Source organism: Scatophagus argus, chromosome 2 (assembly GCF_020382885.2).
Source record: "Scatophagus argus isolate fScaArg1 chromosome 2, fScaArg1.pri, whole genome shotgun sequence".
Taxonomy (NCBI): Eukaryota; Metazoa; Chordata; class Actinopteri; family Scatophagidae; genus Scatophagus; species Scatophagus argus.
In genome coordinates this window covers 25,891,172-25,907,535 of record NC_058494.1, presented here as the reverse complement: position 1 = coordinate 25,907,535, position 16,364 = coordinate 25,891,172, and the positions used below count along the sequence as shown (strand labels likewise).

The 16,364-nt window shown below is 46.5% G+C and overlaps 1 protein-coding gene across 1 annotated transcript in view; it reads left to right on the top strand.

The window, feature by feature from the left end:
• The window catches only part of cacna1ab (calcium channel, voltage-dependent, P/Q type, alpha 1A subunit, b), a 144,665-nt gene that overhangs the window by 53,413 nt on the left and 74,888 nt on the right, over window positions 1–16,364 (top strand). The window contains exons 4-5 of the mRNA XM_046373888.1: window positions 4,439–4,544; window positions 4,725–4,864. Of these exons, the coding sequence (XP_046229844.1) occupies window positions 4,439–4,544; window positions 4,725–4,864 (246 nt within the window). The remainder of the gene's footprint in view (window positions 1–4,438; window positions 4,545–4,724; window positions 4,865–16,364) is intronic.

Sequence of the window (16,364 nt, the reverse complement as noted above, 5' to 3'; positions counted from 1 at the left end):
GAAAGTAGCGAAACGGAGAGACAGTACGAGGTTTGGCATTGACTGGACCTCCGCGCAGAAGTCGAGCAACGGCTCCTGCTGGGGTACGGCTACACCACTCGGACAAACCACAGGCAAAACTGCAGTACTCTGCAAAGACCAGCAGGAGTAATAACAATGACAATTTATCAGGTTCTGTTTGACAGATTTGACAGTGACAAATTCTTTTTATTACATATATATATATATTAATGTGCGGTGGGGACACCATATTTAAATCGCACTGAGACACAACGCGAAGTGTTGCGGCGTGTTTGCAGGCGGCAGCACAAGCTGGCGGTAAACTTCAGCGGACATTTGACTGCACGTGAAAATGTGTTTCCTGCTCCTCCTCGGCTCTGCGTATTGGTGAGGGAGGATGGAGGGATGCAGGAAGGGAGGAAGGGAGGAAGGGAGGAAGGGAGGGAGGAAGTGCTTGCGTCACTCCCATAAAGGAGCCGACTCTTGCTGAGTCGAGTGCTACACAGTTTCATTTATTTGATAAAGCTTCATTTGGTGTGATTTAAAATCTCCCCCTCATCAGGCTCGGCTCCCCTAAAGCACAGCCTCAGCGCCACGCCAAAATGCCTCATCAGCTGAAAACACACACACACGCAAACACAATCGGGTGAGCACGCACACACAAACTGGTGCGCAAGGACATTTTTCTGAGAACGACTTGGACTGAGGCGTGTTTAAATAAGTGTGCGGAGCTTTGGGCTCATCAGAGCGGGAATCTTTCACCACAGTGGGTCAAAATCCAACTGGGAATGCTGGGACAGCTAGAAATGTGGTAGAAATCGTCAGTGTAGATAAGCATATGTACACAATATGGACAGAAGTATTGGGACACCTGACCATCACACCAACAGGGACTTTAATGACGTCTCATTGTAAACACACAGACAGCTTTGCAGCTCTAACAGCTTCCACTCTTCTGTGAAGGCTTTCCACAACATGTTGGAGTGTTTCTGTGGGAATTTGTGCCCATTCATGCAGTAGAGCATTTGTGAGGTCACACACTGATGTTGGACCAAAAGGCCTGGCTCACAATCTCCGTTCCAGTTCATCCCAAAGGTGTTGGATGGGGTTGAGGTCAGGACTCTGTGTGGGCCAGTCAAGTTCTTCCACACCAAACTCATCCAACAGGGTAACAGGGAGTGTGTAGTGTCTCTGTGTGTGTGTGTGTGTGTCTGTGTGTGTGTGTGTGTGTGTGTGCAGGATGACGGCATTAAGATTATCGTATGACAGAAACAGTCATCGGGTCGAAGACGTTTCGGCTCGGACCTCGCTAATCCCACATCCCCTGGAACGCAGATCATTTGACTCAGATGTAACTGCAGTTTAACTTTCACAAGGACAGAGAGCCGTGAAGCTTAAAGGGCCAGTTCACCACAAACACCGGCTTCATAAAAGACTCACTCGCCTGCTCGTGGTGTGCAGCCATTTTGAGATGTTGCATGAGAAATGAAGCATTTGCATCAATACCAATCATCTCTCTCTCTTTCTCTAATAAGTTAATACACTTGCTGGCAGAATTACTGTGTGTGTGTGTGTCTTTGTGTGTGTACACAATCGTAGGCAGTGGTGGAACAAAATATTGCTGATGTGGGTATTTCTTTTCCCCCCGTGCGTGTGTGTGTATGTGTGTGTTTGTGTAGCATCACCTGTGCATATCAGTGCACGAGTCTGTCTGCTTGCATACATGTGTGCGTTCTGTTTGCATACATGCTCGTGCGTGTTGAATTGTTTGCTTTGAGCAGCTGCCTGCAGTGGCAAGAAGAGATAAAGAGTGAAAGGAAGAGCAGGAAGTGTGTGTGTGTGTGTGTGTGTGTGTGTGAGTGATGTGATGTGAGGTCTGTGTTTTTGGCAGGGCAGGGCTTGTTTGTGGCCATCAGAAAGCCATTTTAATTAGCGAGAGAGGAGCGCACGCACACATTTCTGCAGTGCTCACCAACAATACTGTTGCCAAAAATTTCTGCTCTCTAATTGCTTCCGATTCACCTGCTCTTTCTTTCTTTCTTTCTTCCTCTCCCCCGCTCAAAAAAAGAAAAGAAGAAAAAAGAGAGAAGGAGCAGGCAGAAGTGGGAGCCAGCAGGAGAGGAGAAAACAGGAAGGTAAAATTTGACGGACGCCAACGAGGACAGGAAGTTCAGGAAGAAGGAGAAGTGGGTGACTTACAGTTTGCAGTCAGCTGGGGGAGGGAATGGGGGAGTAAGAGAGGGAGGGGGGCAATGGGGGAGTAAGAGAGGGAGGGGAGGGGGGGGGATAAAAGAAAGGAAGTTCAACAGAAGAGAAAAAGTGTGACAGGAAGAAAGAAAAATCAGTAAACATAAGAAGATGTAGCTGAAGACAAAACAGAAAGAGCGACGGATACGGATGTAGAGAGAGAGACTGCAGGGAGATGAAGAGATAACCACACACACACACACACACACACACACACACACACACACACACAGGGGGAGTGTTACCTCCTGCTTTCAGCAGGTTGTTAGGCCAGCAGAGTGTGTGTCTGCTGAATAATAGATGGCCTCGCAGACTAGCATGTAGTCTGAAGACACACACACACACACACACACACACACTTGCAGCATCTGTGGGCTGCATGAGGTTACTGTAAACTGATTTGCAACAAAATCCGAGTTGCTCATAGCGAGAGAAACAAACACGGGCGGGAGGTTTTAACATTTCCACTCCTGCGTGTTGAGTAAAATACATCCTGCAGCCGGAGCCACAGACCGGCCACAGGGGGGCAGCACGTCAGCAGTGGGCTTCCTGTGTCTACCAGGTACTGAAGTGAAGAAGAAGACTGGGCTCAAAATGTGGCTGATTTAGTGTATTCAAACTTTATAGGCGTCACATGAATGTCTCAAACTTTTTTAAAATTAGAGCTACAATAACAAAATCAGTCCAGAACTGACCGACTAACCAACATGAAAAGATGCTTTAAAAAGACAAAGTGGATGTTTGTTTCATTTGTTTTCTCAGAACTTTACTGTGACAGGAAGTTGGCTGATCAGCAGATCAGCTGTTGCACTAAACAGCATTCTGGCTTACATCCTGAAAGTTTTCCTCTGTTATAAAATTCAGGTACATTCTGTTTTCACCGCTGCATCTTCTACGAGTTGATGTGTGTGTGTGTGTGTGTGTGTGTGTGTGTGTTGTGTCTGCCAGTCAGCATATGTGCAGTGTGGTTCAGCGACGTCTTGTTAGTGTGTGCTCCTCAGACCGACCTGTCGGATCCTTTCACATCCACCGGCAGCCTCTTATCCCTCACACACACACACACACACACACACACACAGAGGCCGTCCTCCGGCCATAGTGTCAATGTCAGCGTTGCATCTGGTAAACACGACAACAGACACGTACTCCCGCCGCACACACGCAGCCTAACAGGATAATGACTGGCCAATTAGGCACAGGCTTGATCTGTCTGGACGTATCCAGTCATCTTAGCCCCTCCAGCGACCATTACTCAGGCATGGGCACACACACACGCACACACACACGCGCACACAACAGCACATGCAAACGCACTTGACTGGATGGAGTGCTGTGAAAAGCTGGCTGCTCCACCAGGCGACCTCCGTGACTCAGCCTGTGTGTGTGTGTGTGTGTGTGTGTGTGTGTGTGTGTGTGTGTGTGTGTAGCTTTGATAAGCTGACCGTTTTCTGTCGAAATTCAATCATGTCTGTCACTGCCACACTGTAATGTGCTGTCCGAGCTTTCCTCGAGCCTTGTTGGTTGTCTGTGTTTCGGAAAACGGACGAATGCGAGTCTGAAAAGAATCTCATATCGAATGGAAGGAATTTCCAGTGAATTCACAGCCACACACGCGCGCACACACACACACACACACACACACACACAGCAATGACATGCATATAAAACAAGGCCAGCATTCAGAGGAAAATCAAAGCCTACTGTGAAGCTAAACTAAACTAAACTACTGTGAAGTTCAAGTGGAGTTGAGTGTATTTACAAAGACCACAAAACAAACAGATGAGTCACTCTGTTCTTTGTAGGAAAAACCACAAACGAAACGAAAAGAGTAAGAAAAATTTTAAGACAAAATCCTCACTTTGAATCTTACTTTTTTGGCTTTTTACTTTAGTGTCAACCAAACCGATTTTGTCTACTGTGTTTTGGGAGTCAAATGGACTTTTGGAGTCTAAGAGAAATTTATTTAATGTGATTGGGAAAATGTTATGGATCAGTTTGACATTAGAGATGGAGAACATCACAAAGGTCCAGACTGGTACCTGGTCATCAGGATGTCCCAGTTCATAGCAGCTGTTTGTGTGAACGAAGACAGTGTACATGTGGTGTGTGTGTGCGTGGGTGTGCGTGTGTGTGTGTGCGTGCACGTGGACTACTTGTTGTTACAACCTGTTGGCCTTAACTCCAGCTGCACTCCGTTTGAATGGATGATCCTCACCACCATCATCGCAAACTGCATCGTCCTGGCTCTGGAACAGCATCTCCCTGATGGAGACAAGACACCTCTGTCTGAGCGACTGGTAACACACACACACACACACACACACACAGGCACAGACAAGCAGTTCACCATCACACAGGTTTTATTTGAATCATATCCTATAAAACAGACATAACATTTCAATTTTATAGTAAATTTGATGAATATTGCTTCAGGTACAAATAAGAATAAGATTTTCTTCTCCTCCGCTGTCCTGCAGGAGGAGACGGAGCCCTACTTCATAGCCATCTTCTGTTTTGAATCGGGGATCAAGATCCTGGCCCTGGGTTTCGCGTTACACAAGGGCTCCTACCTGAGGAACGGCTGGAACGTCATGGACTTTGTGGTCGTCCTCACCGGGTGAGTGCGCAGGAAACTGCACTCAAACCTGCACTCTTATACACACACACACACACACACACACACACGCTGTGGTCATGTGAGCATCTCATACCGAACATCTGTTTAAACGCTGCTGTGATCAATGTGAAACGTTGCCGTCGAAATGTTACCCGACTCAGATCCATCTAAGTCCTCCTTTTTGTTCTTTTTGCTGTGGTGATGAAAAGCACAAATCCAAAAGATGACAAATATTGATTTGTTACTGTGAAAGAGTAAAATGTCAAAGTGAAGTGATAAAAAGGAAATCGAACGCAGTGCAACAGATCGACGTGCTTCCTCTTCCTCCTCTTCCTCTCGCTGTTCCTGTGTGCTGCTCCGGTCTCTCATGCTGTGGCGGGTGACTGAGGTGTTCTGACCGCTCACTTTGAACAGGTAATGAGGGTGTGGCCTGTCAAAGTCCGCTTGTTTTCCAGTTGAACAAAATGTGACGACTGAAGCGAATTTCTGCTTCGCAAAAATGTGACCTGGAATTTCTGTTTGAGTTTGGGAGTCTGACGTTTTGTTTTTCGATACGTGAGCTTTGAGTTTAGTAGTTTAGTAGTTTTTTATTTTGTTGTAGTGTTTTGGCTTTACATCAGCTTTACTTTCACACTTTTTTATCTCTTTTCTTTATTTCTATTTATTCTTTTTTCCTACAGCAAATGCAAATGTTTTTCTGTTTCCTGTCACTCTTGTTTGTTCCACTGATGTTATTCGTATTAGCTTGATGTGTTGTGTTCATTTCTGTGTTTTTTTCACATTTTGCTCTCCACCTGCTGCCTCATGTGTACCTCTGGACAGCCTACTGAGATGTGTAGGACGTGTTGCCATGGCGACCGCTCCGGCACTGGGTTAGCTGGGGCAATCAGGTTGATGCGAGGATAACCGAAATGCATTTTTACATAGAATCCACACTCTGAATCTGTGTGTGTATGTGTGTGTGCGCGTGTGCGTGTGTGGCATCACTTCCTGTCTTTGCTGATCTCAAAGACACGGACACAGCAGAGGTCTGGTCTCACAAGGTGTGTGTGTGTGATCAGGACCACTCCCCCACCGTCGCTACCCTTCTTTAATGAGGACGAGCACACACACACACACACACACACACACGCACACACAGACTGGATCAGAGCAGCACTGCAGGGAGCAGCAACCAGGGCAAAGTGAAATGTCACTTCTCAGAGAGATGGGGGAGCTGGTTTGTTGTTATGGCGATAGCTGAGAGAGGGAGAGGAAGCAGCAGTTTCCTCCCTCCCTCCCTCCCTGTCGTTCTCTGTAAAAGCACATCATTAGCATCATATTCACAAACAACGAAAGCTTCGTGTCAGATTTGAATTTCTTGAGGCAGGAAACGTGTTGTTGGCTCCGCCTTCATGCTGCTTCTGGCCCTTCGTCCCGTCCTTCTTCTGTCTTCACAAGATGTTCGCTGCTCAGCTGAGGAAGCAGGCAGATCGAGATCTGTTTGCTTGACTTCTTCCAGAGCTTTCAGCTTTCATTTGTGGCCAAAATTTCCCAAAGGAATTCAAAGGTCAACCTTGAATTCTCTTAATGTTGTCAAATCTTGTTTATCTAAGTCCTCTGCTAAAGACAGCGATGTGTCGCTCTTCGACTCCTGGTGGCTCCGGGTCTGCAGTCGGACCCTCTTGTACCCAAACTTGGTTAACCTCTTCTCTCTTGGTAAACCAGAGAGAAAGTGCAAGTTGGTTACGCATTAAGAGTGATAAGCTTTCTGACTGCAAGGAGCTTTATGCCATTTCCAGTCAGATAAATTGTGCGGTAAATTATTTAGAAAAAGGCCAAAGTCGTGCTGACCAACAAAACAAGACCCCAGGAACAGTGCTGGACTCTGTGAGTGGCCCATAGTGACCCTTTTCCCATCTCTTAATATTATCAAAATTCAATCCATCCAACCCCAACCCAAAACCTTTTTTTTTTTTTTTTTAATAATCAGCTTTGACTTTTCAAAACACTGAAGCCTGCAGAAGCCTGAAAAACCTTTTCATTATCTGCACTCAGTGAGCAACTTTCACGTGAATGAAACGGCTGCCATCTTGGAACAAAAGAAGGCTGGTCTGTGGTTAATAAAGGCTGGCAGAAGGATTTTAGGGCTTGTGAAATTACCTGGGCTGACTGTTTAACAGAAATACTTGTTTCATTTAGTAATTACTTCCAATTGCTTCTCCCATATACCGTAAATAAGAGCAACACCTGCTGATAGACAGATAGATAGATAGATAGATAGATAGATAGATAGATAGATAGATAGATAGATAGATAGATAGAGCGTGAGGATGCACAGATAAATAGGCAGAGACAAACTGAGCTCTGTGAGAGATGAAACCTCCTCTTGCCTGAGCAGCAGTAGAGTGTAGCTGTACTACTGCAGCTAGATAACAGAGGGAGGAAGGAGGAGGAGGAGGAGGTGGAAGAAGAGGACACGTGACGATGTCTCTCTATTCCCCTGGGCTCTGGATAACAGGACAGAGAGAGGGAATACAAGATGGGTTTGGCTGTTAAAGAAGGCGTGAGAGGGATGGAGAGGAGGGTAGAGCTGGAGGAGGAGGAGGAGGAGGAGGAGGAGGACCACAGGAAGGAGGGAAGTGATAGGTGGGGGCTCGGGGGAGGTGAGAGTGATGTATGGAGAGAGAGAGAGAGAGTGAGAGTGAGAGTGAGGGAGGTTTGGAAGAAGGATGGGAGGTGGAGGGAAGGCAAAGATGGAGATGGAAGAAAGGGGGGAGGGAGAGAGAGGGAAATGAGAAAGAGCAAACAGAGAAGGGAGCACGCTTACAGAGGGAAGGAATGTGTGTGTGTGTGTGTGTGTGTGTGTGTGTGTGTGTGTGTGTGTGTGTGTGTGCGTGTGTGTGTGTGTGTGTGTGTGTGTGTGCGCACGCTGCAGTAACCTGCTTTTCCCTGCTCCCTATGATCAATCACTCTGCACAGCCTGTATAACACACACACACACACACACTCCTCTGTTACCTCGTGGTGCAGTCACACACACACGCACACACACAATATATTTCTGTATTTAGATACTGCATGTGTATACACACCATTACTATGCAGGGCCAATTATAGTCATATTTCAAGTGTTCATGTATATTCATACAGGGTCTAGCATATGTTTACCATGTTTCCTGTTTGCTGTGTGTGTGACAGTGTGTTCTTGTGTCCATGTGAGGACCAATTTAAGAGCTTGAGAGGAACACACAGACTATTTGGAAACTTCTCCGAACGGGGTTCAGACCTGGTTTGAGTCTGCATCTCATTGACTGGAAATCTGAGAAAGTTTTCCAGAACGAAAGTTTGTAAATTCAACCAACAACCAGACAGGAACAGACAGGAAATGTAAAAACCGGCCTGTAAACCTTTTATTTTCCTCCTGTGATCGAACACGTTGATCCAAAGCTCAGTTCTGATGCTGCTCTGTGAATAGCTTTCTTATACATAACGAATAAACAGCATAAATACACGGCACCCACTTGTGTCCCGAACACGTTTCGATAAAAGGCCCCTGATGCGAGCCAAAGAGCCAGCCAGACAAGCCCAGTCCTCGCTCATCATATCCTTATTGTCTTCTGTCTTCACGCTTCAGCTGCAAAAACCTTGACAATCAGCTGAACTGGTCTCGCTGGGCTCAGAGGTTTACCCTCTATGCCCTCTGCTGCCGGGACCTTCAGCCTCGCTGCCGGGCTGCTGCTGAGATGACTGACTGGTAGCGGCTTCCAATGAATAATTTGTTATCTGAAACATTTGGCCGCATCAACCTTAAGGGACTCCAACTTCTTCTCTCGCAGCTTTTCGGCGCCACCTTGACGTGTTTTGTTTGTCCATCTGGTTGCACTCCATTTATCCAAACTTTAGACAGATGGGAAAGCAGCCCATGCAAAGTTAAGAAGGACTGGACCAACAGTAATGGCTGACAGATGTAGCAGCCAACCACAGCAGGACAGTCAGCCATGTTGTTATTGGGAGGTTGGGGAGGAGGAGGCTGTGGGGTCGTACATCATTAAAGCGGGCCTTACTGTATGAGAATATACTACAGTAATGACTGACCTTGTCAGTAATTATCCTTGGCCAGTTTTACAAATGTCTCCTCTTCGAGTGGGAAAAACGTTTGGTTTTTTTACGCCTCGGGATGCTTTTGTTTCTTGCAGCGCCTTGACGGCCCATAACTTCCATCTATTAATGCATCCATGAATCAGAATTTCAGAAATTGCAAGAAATTTGCAGTGGCTACTCCCATTACATATTCTAAGCACATTCGTGATCCCGTCGTGATGATCCCTTATGATTTTAGTGACGTCATGACCTCACTTGTCGTGTCTTAATCATACTTTCATACTATCATACTAATCATACTACATCATATTTTAGCCTTAGCCGTATGAGACAATCAGTTTTCTTTAATCTGACTCCATTAACGCTTGTGAGTCTTTTCTCCAAAATCCCAAACATTCCCACACTTGTGATTTATTGCCAAGCGGGAAGTAAACCTCCTCACTGTCTCCTCCCTGCCTGCTGGACACTGACGTTGTGGTTGAGTGTTCATGAAGCAGGCGCTTGGACAGAAACGGTGGCACAGACGTCCGTGGGAATTTCAAAATAAAGCCTCATCATAGAGGCGATGATGTGGATGGATCAGTCGTCACACCCCTATTGGTTATCCTCCAACAGCGGCGACGAAACCATCAATACTTAACGTGAAGTGGTGTAACAAACACTGAGGCATCCAGGACCTGCGACAAAGACAAAGGCTTCAGACTTGGAGTTTTGATTTTACGTGTTAATAGTGTCAGCCTCTCTTTTTCTCACTTTCTCTCTCCTCTCTTGGTTTCTGAGAGAGGAAGTGTGTGTGTGTGTGTGTGTGTGTGTGTGTGTGTGTGTGTGTGCGAGTCGTGACTGCGAAGGCTCCCGCCGCCGTGTTGTGAAGTGTGTGTGCATGCATGTGTGCCGACTTCACTCTTGGCAAACACACTGCAGAGAGAGAGACACTTGATGAGGACAAGAATTAATGAGAGTGGGGGAAAAAGAGGAGAGGACACACACATTCACACACACACATTCACACACACACACACACATTCACGCACACACACACACACACACACACACACAGAGTGACGAGTGTATTTAGTATTCAGGGATGACAGTCCATTGATTTTCAGTGCTGCGCTGTGACGTCACTCTGTAATCTAATCGTTTACGGGAGACTCTGGGCCAGTCAGTCAATGAGAGGACACCACAGACGTCCCCACGTTTCTTCTAATGGCCGCTCACAGAGACAGCGTCCAAAAATAGACCTTTCTCATTTTACACATGCGAAGTGTGTGTTTTTAAACGGCATGCTGTGCCCTCGGCTGTGTGTTTTGCAGGATGGGAAGCTGTATCTCACTCTCTGACACTCTAAAGTTTTCCAGGAAGCTGAGAGATGAAACACATAAGTGATCTTTTCGCTTCTTGGAGCCTTGAAGGGTTGTAGTTTGCTCCGTGCTGGAAGTCAGCGGCTGTCGTTGGCAGACATGCAAACACCCTGCATCTGAATGAGGGCTGTAAGAAAGCATCACTGTAGTGTTTTTGGGCAGTGTATTGATCCTCTTGATTTTTAAATTAATCGTCAACCCTTTTTGGATAGTTGATTCATCCTGTGTTGAGTTTAAACCTCTGACAGTCAGAAGGCAGTTTTCTCAAATAGCTTCAGTCATTTTGCTCTGAGACAGGAAGTCGTAAGCACCTAACGCAGGTGAAACAGCATCCTGCCTTGCTTACAGTATCGCAGTATGGAACAACATATTGCAACATAAATCTTTTAATTCTTGAAAAATCCTGGCGGTCTTCTTCAGAAGACACGAGAAATCTGACATCAATGTGGTCACTGCCTGTTTCAGTTCGATTAAGTTTCTGCACATGCATGAGCTTGAAATAGTTTTTTGTCATATCTTAAAGGAGAGGAGGAACCAAGTGCAGGTGAGACGGAGAAAACCCCGAGGTTCTTGGGAAGACATCTCGTCTCGTCTTGGGGGAGTAAAGCTGCCATACTGAGTCACATCAGAACTCAACACAGGGAGAAACAGAAGCCTCTGACTCACTGCAGGGACGACCCACAGCCGAGTTATGCGTCAGAAACAGGAACGGTTAGAGGAAACGAGTTTTCATAAAGAGTTAAACTGAGGTTAAAAATAGACGAAACATATTAAGCACAGGTAGCTGCTGACTGTGAGTAAAACGGCAGCTAACTTTGGTGCTAATCAGGTCACTCTCCAAGAGCAAAATTTAATTTAACACTGAGAAATTGGTACGCACAGGTGTCACAGCAAACACAGGACCCCTCCCTGAGAAAATACTGTATGAACATGGAGCGAGGAAATGAAGTCCACCAGGGAGAGAAAAATGAGGTCACAGTTAGAGAGAGGGAGAGTACCTGGCTGGATATTGTCCCTCTGCCATCACTTCCATTACCATTATTACTCTGCAGTCATTTACAGGCTCATCACTCTCCTATATGTTCTCCTATACCCTCCAACTCTGTGCCCTGCAGGCTGTCTGCTGCATACAGACGCACTCCAAAAGGGTGTTTGGTTGCACGAGCACTGTCATGGTTGTATGTTTAGTCAGTGAGCTAAGAGCTGTTCTGTTGTATCAGAACACTGATACGCTATGTAAACAAAAGTATCCAGACACACCTCTTATAGGGCGGTTTTTCAAGGTTTGGGCTCGGCCCCTGGCTTCCAGCGAAGGGAAATCTTAATGCTTCAGCATACCAAGACGTTTTGGACAATGCTATGTGAGCCACGCCTTGTGGTCTGACATCGGTGTCTGACCTCACTGATGCTCTTCTATATGAATGGGCAAAAATTCCCACAGAAACGCTCCAAAAATCTTGTGTTTTGTCTATATAGTATACGTTGTTAAAGCCAGTTGGATGAGAGTTGCTGCCCCAGACATAGCATCTTGCGACCTTGTTCATGAGTCATGTGAAAATGGAGCATCGGATGGACAAACAGATTGCTGCAGTGTCAGCATTAAGGCAGGCATTATACCAAACCGTTACAGATGCTGGGATGAGCCTTAGACATAAGTTGAGGACCCTGGACATCAGATATCTGTAGGAAGCTTAGTGTTGAGCTGCTGCAAATGAAGCCTGAGGGGGTCTGTTCATCTAATAAGGAAGCTTTCCGTGAGCCTTGCTTTCAAGGTTTTCCAAACCTGAGACATGTCCAACTGGGTAAATCCTAAACATGCTGGTTCGGAATGCTTTGGGATCCTTAGGAGGAACTGGAAAACGTTGCTGGGTAGATGGACACCTGGAATACCCTGCTTAGCCTGTTGCCCCTGCGACCTGACTGGATAAATGGAAGAAAATGGATGGATATATGGACAGATGTTATGGTGCCTCAGTATTACAGGGAGAAGAGGTGGCTGGATGGACCATTTGAACATGGGAAACAACCTTTTCCATCAGCTTTGGTTCCTTTGGCCATGACTGCGGTTGTTACTTGTTTGATTTTTGAAAACAATATAACAAAATAAAGTCAGCGTTATGTCACTTTAAACTAAATATTTTTTCGCTAATAGCCTGCTTCATTGGTGTGGTGCTTTGTGCACACCCACAAGTCCTTGTGAACAGAAATAGAGTCACAGACACAAACACACACCTACAGACACACAGTGTGGAGGCAGCAGGGCGGTTAAGTTAGGCATTAAACCAGTTCATCATCACACCCACAGTGTTGACAAGCAGCTGTCCTGTTGAAGTGTCCTTTAGCTACCTGACTCTGACCTCGGACCCCCCTGGCAGAAAAGGGAAAAATGATTGCATAATAAGGTTTTCTCCTTCAGTCAAGCACTTAACGATACCTTTTGGGTGACATAACAGCCCCTCAGGCAGCCATATGCATGACAGAACGACTGATTGTATTGTAAATGTGTTGATTTGGCTCTAACAGGAGTCAGTGCACAGGTTTGAAGCTTTCCTGCCTGAGAAGCAGTCATTTCACCCCCGATACACTAATCAGTTTATTGCTGCATTACAATCACCACCTGAGGACCATGACTCCAATATTCTTCTCATTTTTGGTCTCCACCGACTCACTGGGCTGCTGTTTGTGCCGGGCAGGTAATCGGCCGCCTTCTGCAGCCAGCAACAAGGCTGATTAGAGAAAGCAGAAAACCCACATGTCATTCATACATGCTAACATTTAACCACAACAGGCTGCATGTACACAAACAGCCACCAACAAGCCAGGAGGAAAGACACAAACAAGGACAAAAAGTCCAGACGTCCTGTCCTCGTGAGGTCCAAGAGTCATGCTGACAGGAGACGGAGGGACAGGTGGGCCAATCAGCCGGCCCGGCAGAGAGAGAGAGAGAGGAAGTGAGAGAAAGAGGAAGAGGAGTGAATGGAAAAACGGGAGGAGGATTATAGACACAGGAAAGAATGACGTGGGCGACCAGGAGAGAGGAGAAAGATGAGTGGTGATACGATTAAAGGACAAGGAAGGATGGAGCAGGACTGACAAACAGCTACTTCTCCACAGAATGAGGTTACTGCTCTGAAATGATAGAGTAGCCACGAATGTCTGGCACTACGAAGTTAAAGCAGATCAGATTTCTCTCACGAGTCTGGTTCATCTCAATTCATTTTTGATTTCCAGGGGACCTTATGATGAGGTAGGAGGCAGACTAAAATGCCTCTGAATCCAATTGGACAGATTGTGGCGGTTTTTGGTCCAACGTTTGAGGCGAGAAATGCAAGCAATGCGGTAACAGAATCTCAATTCATATTTGGTCAAACTTTTCAAATACTCCTCCATCGGCCTTTCTGTCAAACCCGTCCCACACAAGATAAACAGATGTGATTGGTCCCATGCAAACCAGACTGGATAGAAAACTGTCTGAACGAGTACAGAACCAGATGTATCTGTCCGGATTCGATCTCGTCGCAGTTTTTGCAGAATTTCTGCATTGCTTTTATAAAACCCAGTGATCGAGGTGCTAAGACTTAGGCGCCGAAACCCCTCGGTGGCCAGAGAGTGTTTGCAGAAAAACATGCACGCTCAGCAAACCTTCGCTAGATAAATAAAGATTAATAAAACATGTGATTTAAAGACTGAAGGGTGGATGGATAGAGTGAAGACATAGAAGAGAGAGAAGTGCCTCATCGGCCACCTTCATTCCTCCTCATCTTTCCTCCGCCTGATCCTACAGTATATGTCGATAAATTAGAGAGCAGAAGGAAAGGTGGAGGAAAAAAGGAATGAAGAGAAAATGAGGGAGTTTAGTGGGGGGTGGAGGTAGGGAGAGAGAGTCCATCAGCTGAGTGTTAGCACTATGCTGAGATCAGCAATAATGTGAGAGCGAGAAAACGAAGAGAGGGAGAGGAAGAGGGAAATGAGGGGGAGGATGGGGAATGTGGTCAGAATGAGAGTGCTTCCATCCTGCCTCTGCCAGTGAAAGCTTCAGCAGCCAGGAGGTGGAAACAGGACTGAAAAAAGAGAGATGCTTGGATGGAAAGAAAAAAGGAAAGTGTGTCTTTGATGAAGTGAGAGGGAGGGGTCTGATGACATAAGCTGGTGGAAAAGATTCCCAAGCCCTGATGTGATGGAGCCATTACAATACCCTCCCTCACCTCCAATCCTGCCGCCGATTTCTCTCCCGCCTACCCTCTGCACATAGCAAATGGACTCTCCCAATAATGGAAAGTGACTGGGGCGTACCATCTTGGTGGTGGAGACTGGGGATGAGCAGTGACTTAACGGTTGTAAAGTGCTGCTTAATGTCCCATATTTATAGACCGAGCCAGAGCAGGGCTGGTGTGATTTTGTTTTCATAGCTCAGGTTTCCTGCAAACGGTTTGCGGCCCTCGCTGTGTCCATGCTGATATGAAAATACTTGTAGGCGGGAAAGAAAGTAAACTATTCCTGTGCAGACCAGAATGTCAGTGGAGCCAGCAATGTTGTTGGACGATGGACGTTTCGCTGTTTATGTCTCATGCTACGCTCGAACATATTGTTCAGATTCCTTTACAGAGCGCTGTGTCGCGCTGAAACGCTGTCCGTCACGTGTGTGCGAGGCGGGGTGGGTGGGGGTGGTGGTGGGGGTTGCTGTGAGGGCACGGTGGGAGACACAAAGGGGACAGGAGCTCACACTGTGCTGACACATGGCACTCCCACACTATTTCCACAAAACACACACACACACAGCACATGTCACTGGCATGGAACCGTTCCCAGGCTCTTGCATGTTGTGAGTGTGTGTTTTTACTATTTTTTGCCCAAGGAGCCACACTGTGATTGGATGCACTGCATACACCACACTCACGGATGTCCACACATGGTCTTGGACACAAAAACATGTTATGACATCATGTATATGTTTTAAGTGTAACTGTCACTAAATGCTATCCGTTGACTGTTAATTGGTGCCAGCACAGGTGAGCTGGCAGCACCTAAATGCACACCTCAGGTACGTCGCTCTGCACTCCTGTACGGCACATCTTGAGTCTTATTCTTGTAGTTTTGCCCATCAGGCCGGTTGTTCCAGAACTCTGACGTCTTTGTGATCTTCTCTTTTGCCTTCGGAGTTACAGTTAAGCCTAAATGGAAAGCGATGAATGTTTTTCAGGTTCAGTTAATGTGAATTGATGGCAGCACTTTGGATCATTCTGTTAATGGTTAAACATTATTTACACAATAAATACACTAATCGGAGTCCAATTCCTGGTTACACAGCAGGGCTAAATTACTGGTTTAGGATTTTACAAATTGCCCCTGTACAGTCAGACACTTATATATCTGATTCTGTGTGTTTGAGTGTGTATGTGGGGTTTATGGGTTTCATGTCGTAAAACACAACAATTTCAGTGTTCATCACACCTTCAGCAGCGGTGAAAGTGGGTCATCCATACTACCTGGGCTGTGCCGCATTCATCACTGTCATCATCATCATCATCCTGCCCCCGTGCGTACGTGTGCAGAGCGAGCACACATCGACGTCCATTTCATGTGCGTATCCGTGTTTGTGCACTGTTAAAGGATGCCTGGTCAGTGTGTGTGTGTGTGTGTGTGTGTCTGCATGCATGGGAAGTTACGCCTGTGTGCACTTACAGTATCCTTACACTGTGCACAGGAGCTGCTGTCAGAGCAGGGCGTGAGGGGGTAAGTGAGGTAAGGATAAACGTGTGTGTGGGAGTTGCGGGGGTTTGGACGGGTTGAAAATCAATCGTTAGGAGACCCACTTCACTTCCCTGTTGCTGCGGCAATGCCGAGATTCCATCAATGAGCCAGTGCTGCGTTGCCCTGGCAACGCTTATGAATGAGAGCAGGTCGGTAACCGTGGAGACTCGGCGAAGAGAGGAACTGCTGGTTGCCATGGCAATGCCATGAACGGGGAGAGACCAGGCGAAGTGAAGGTGGCGAGTGACCTCCGGGATGTGTATCATCATTGTCGTCGTCATCATCATCATCATCATCATCACACT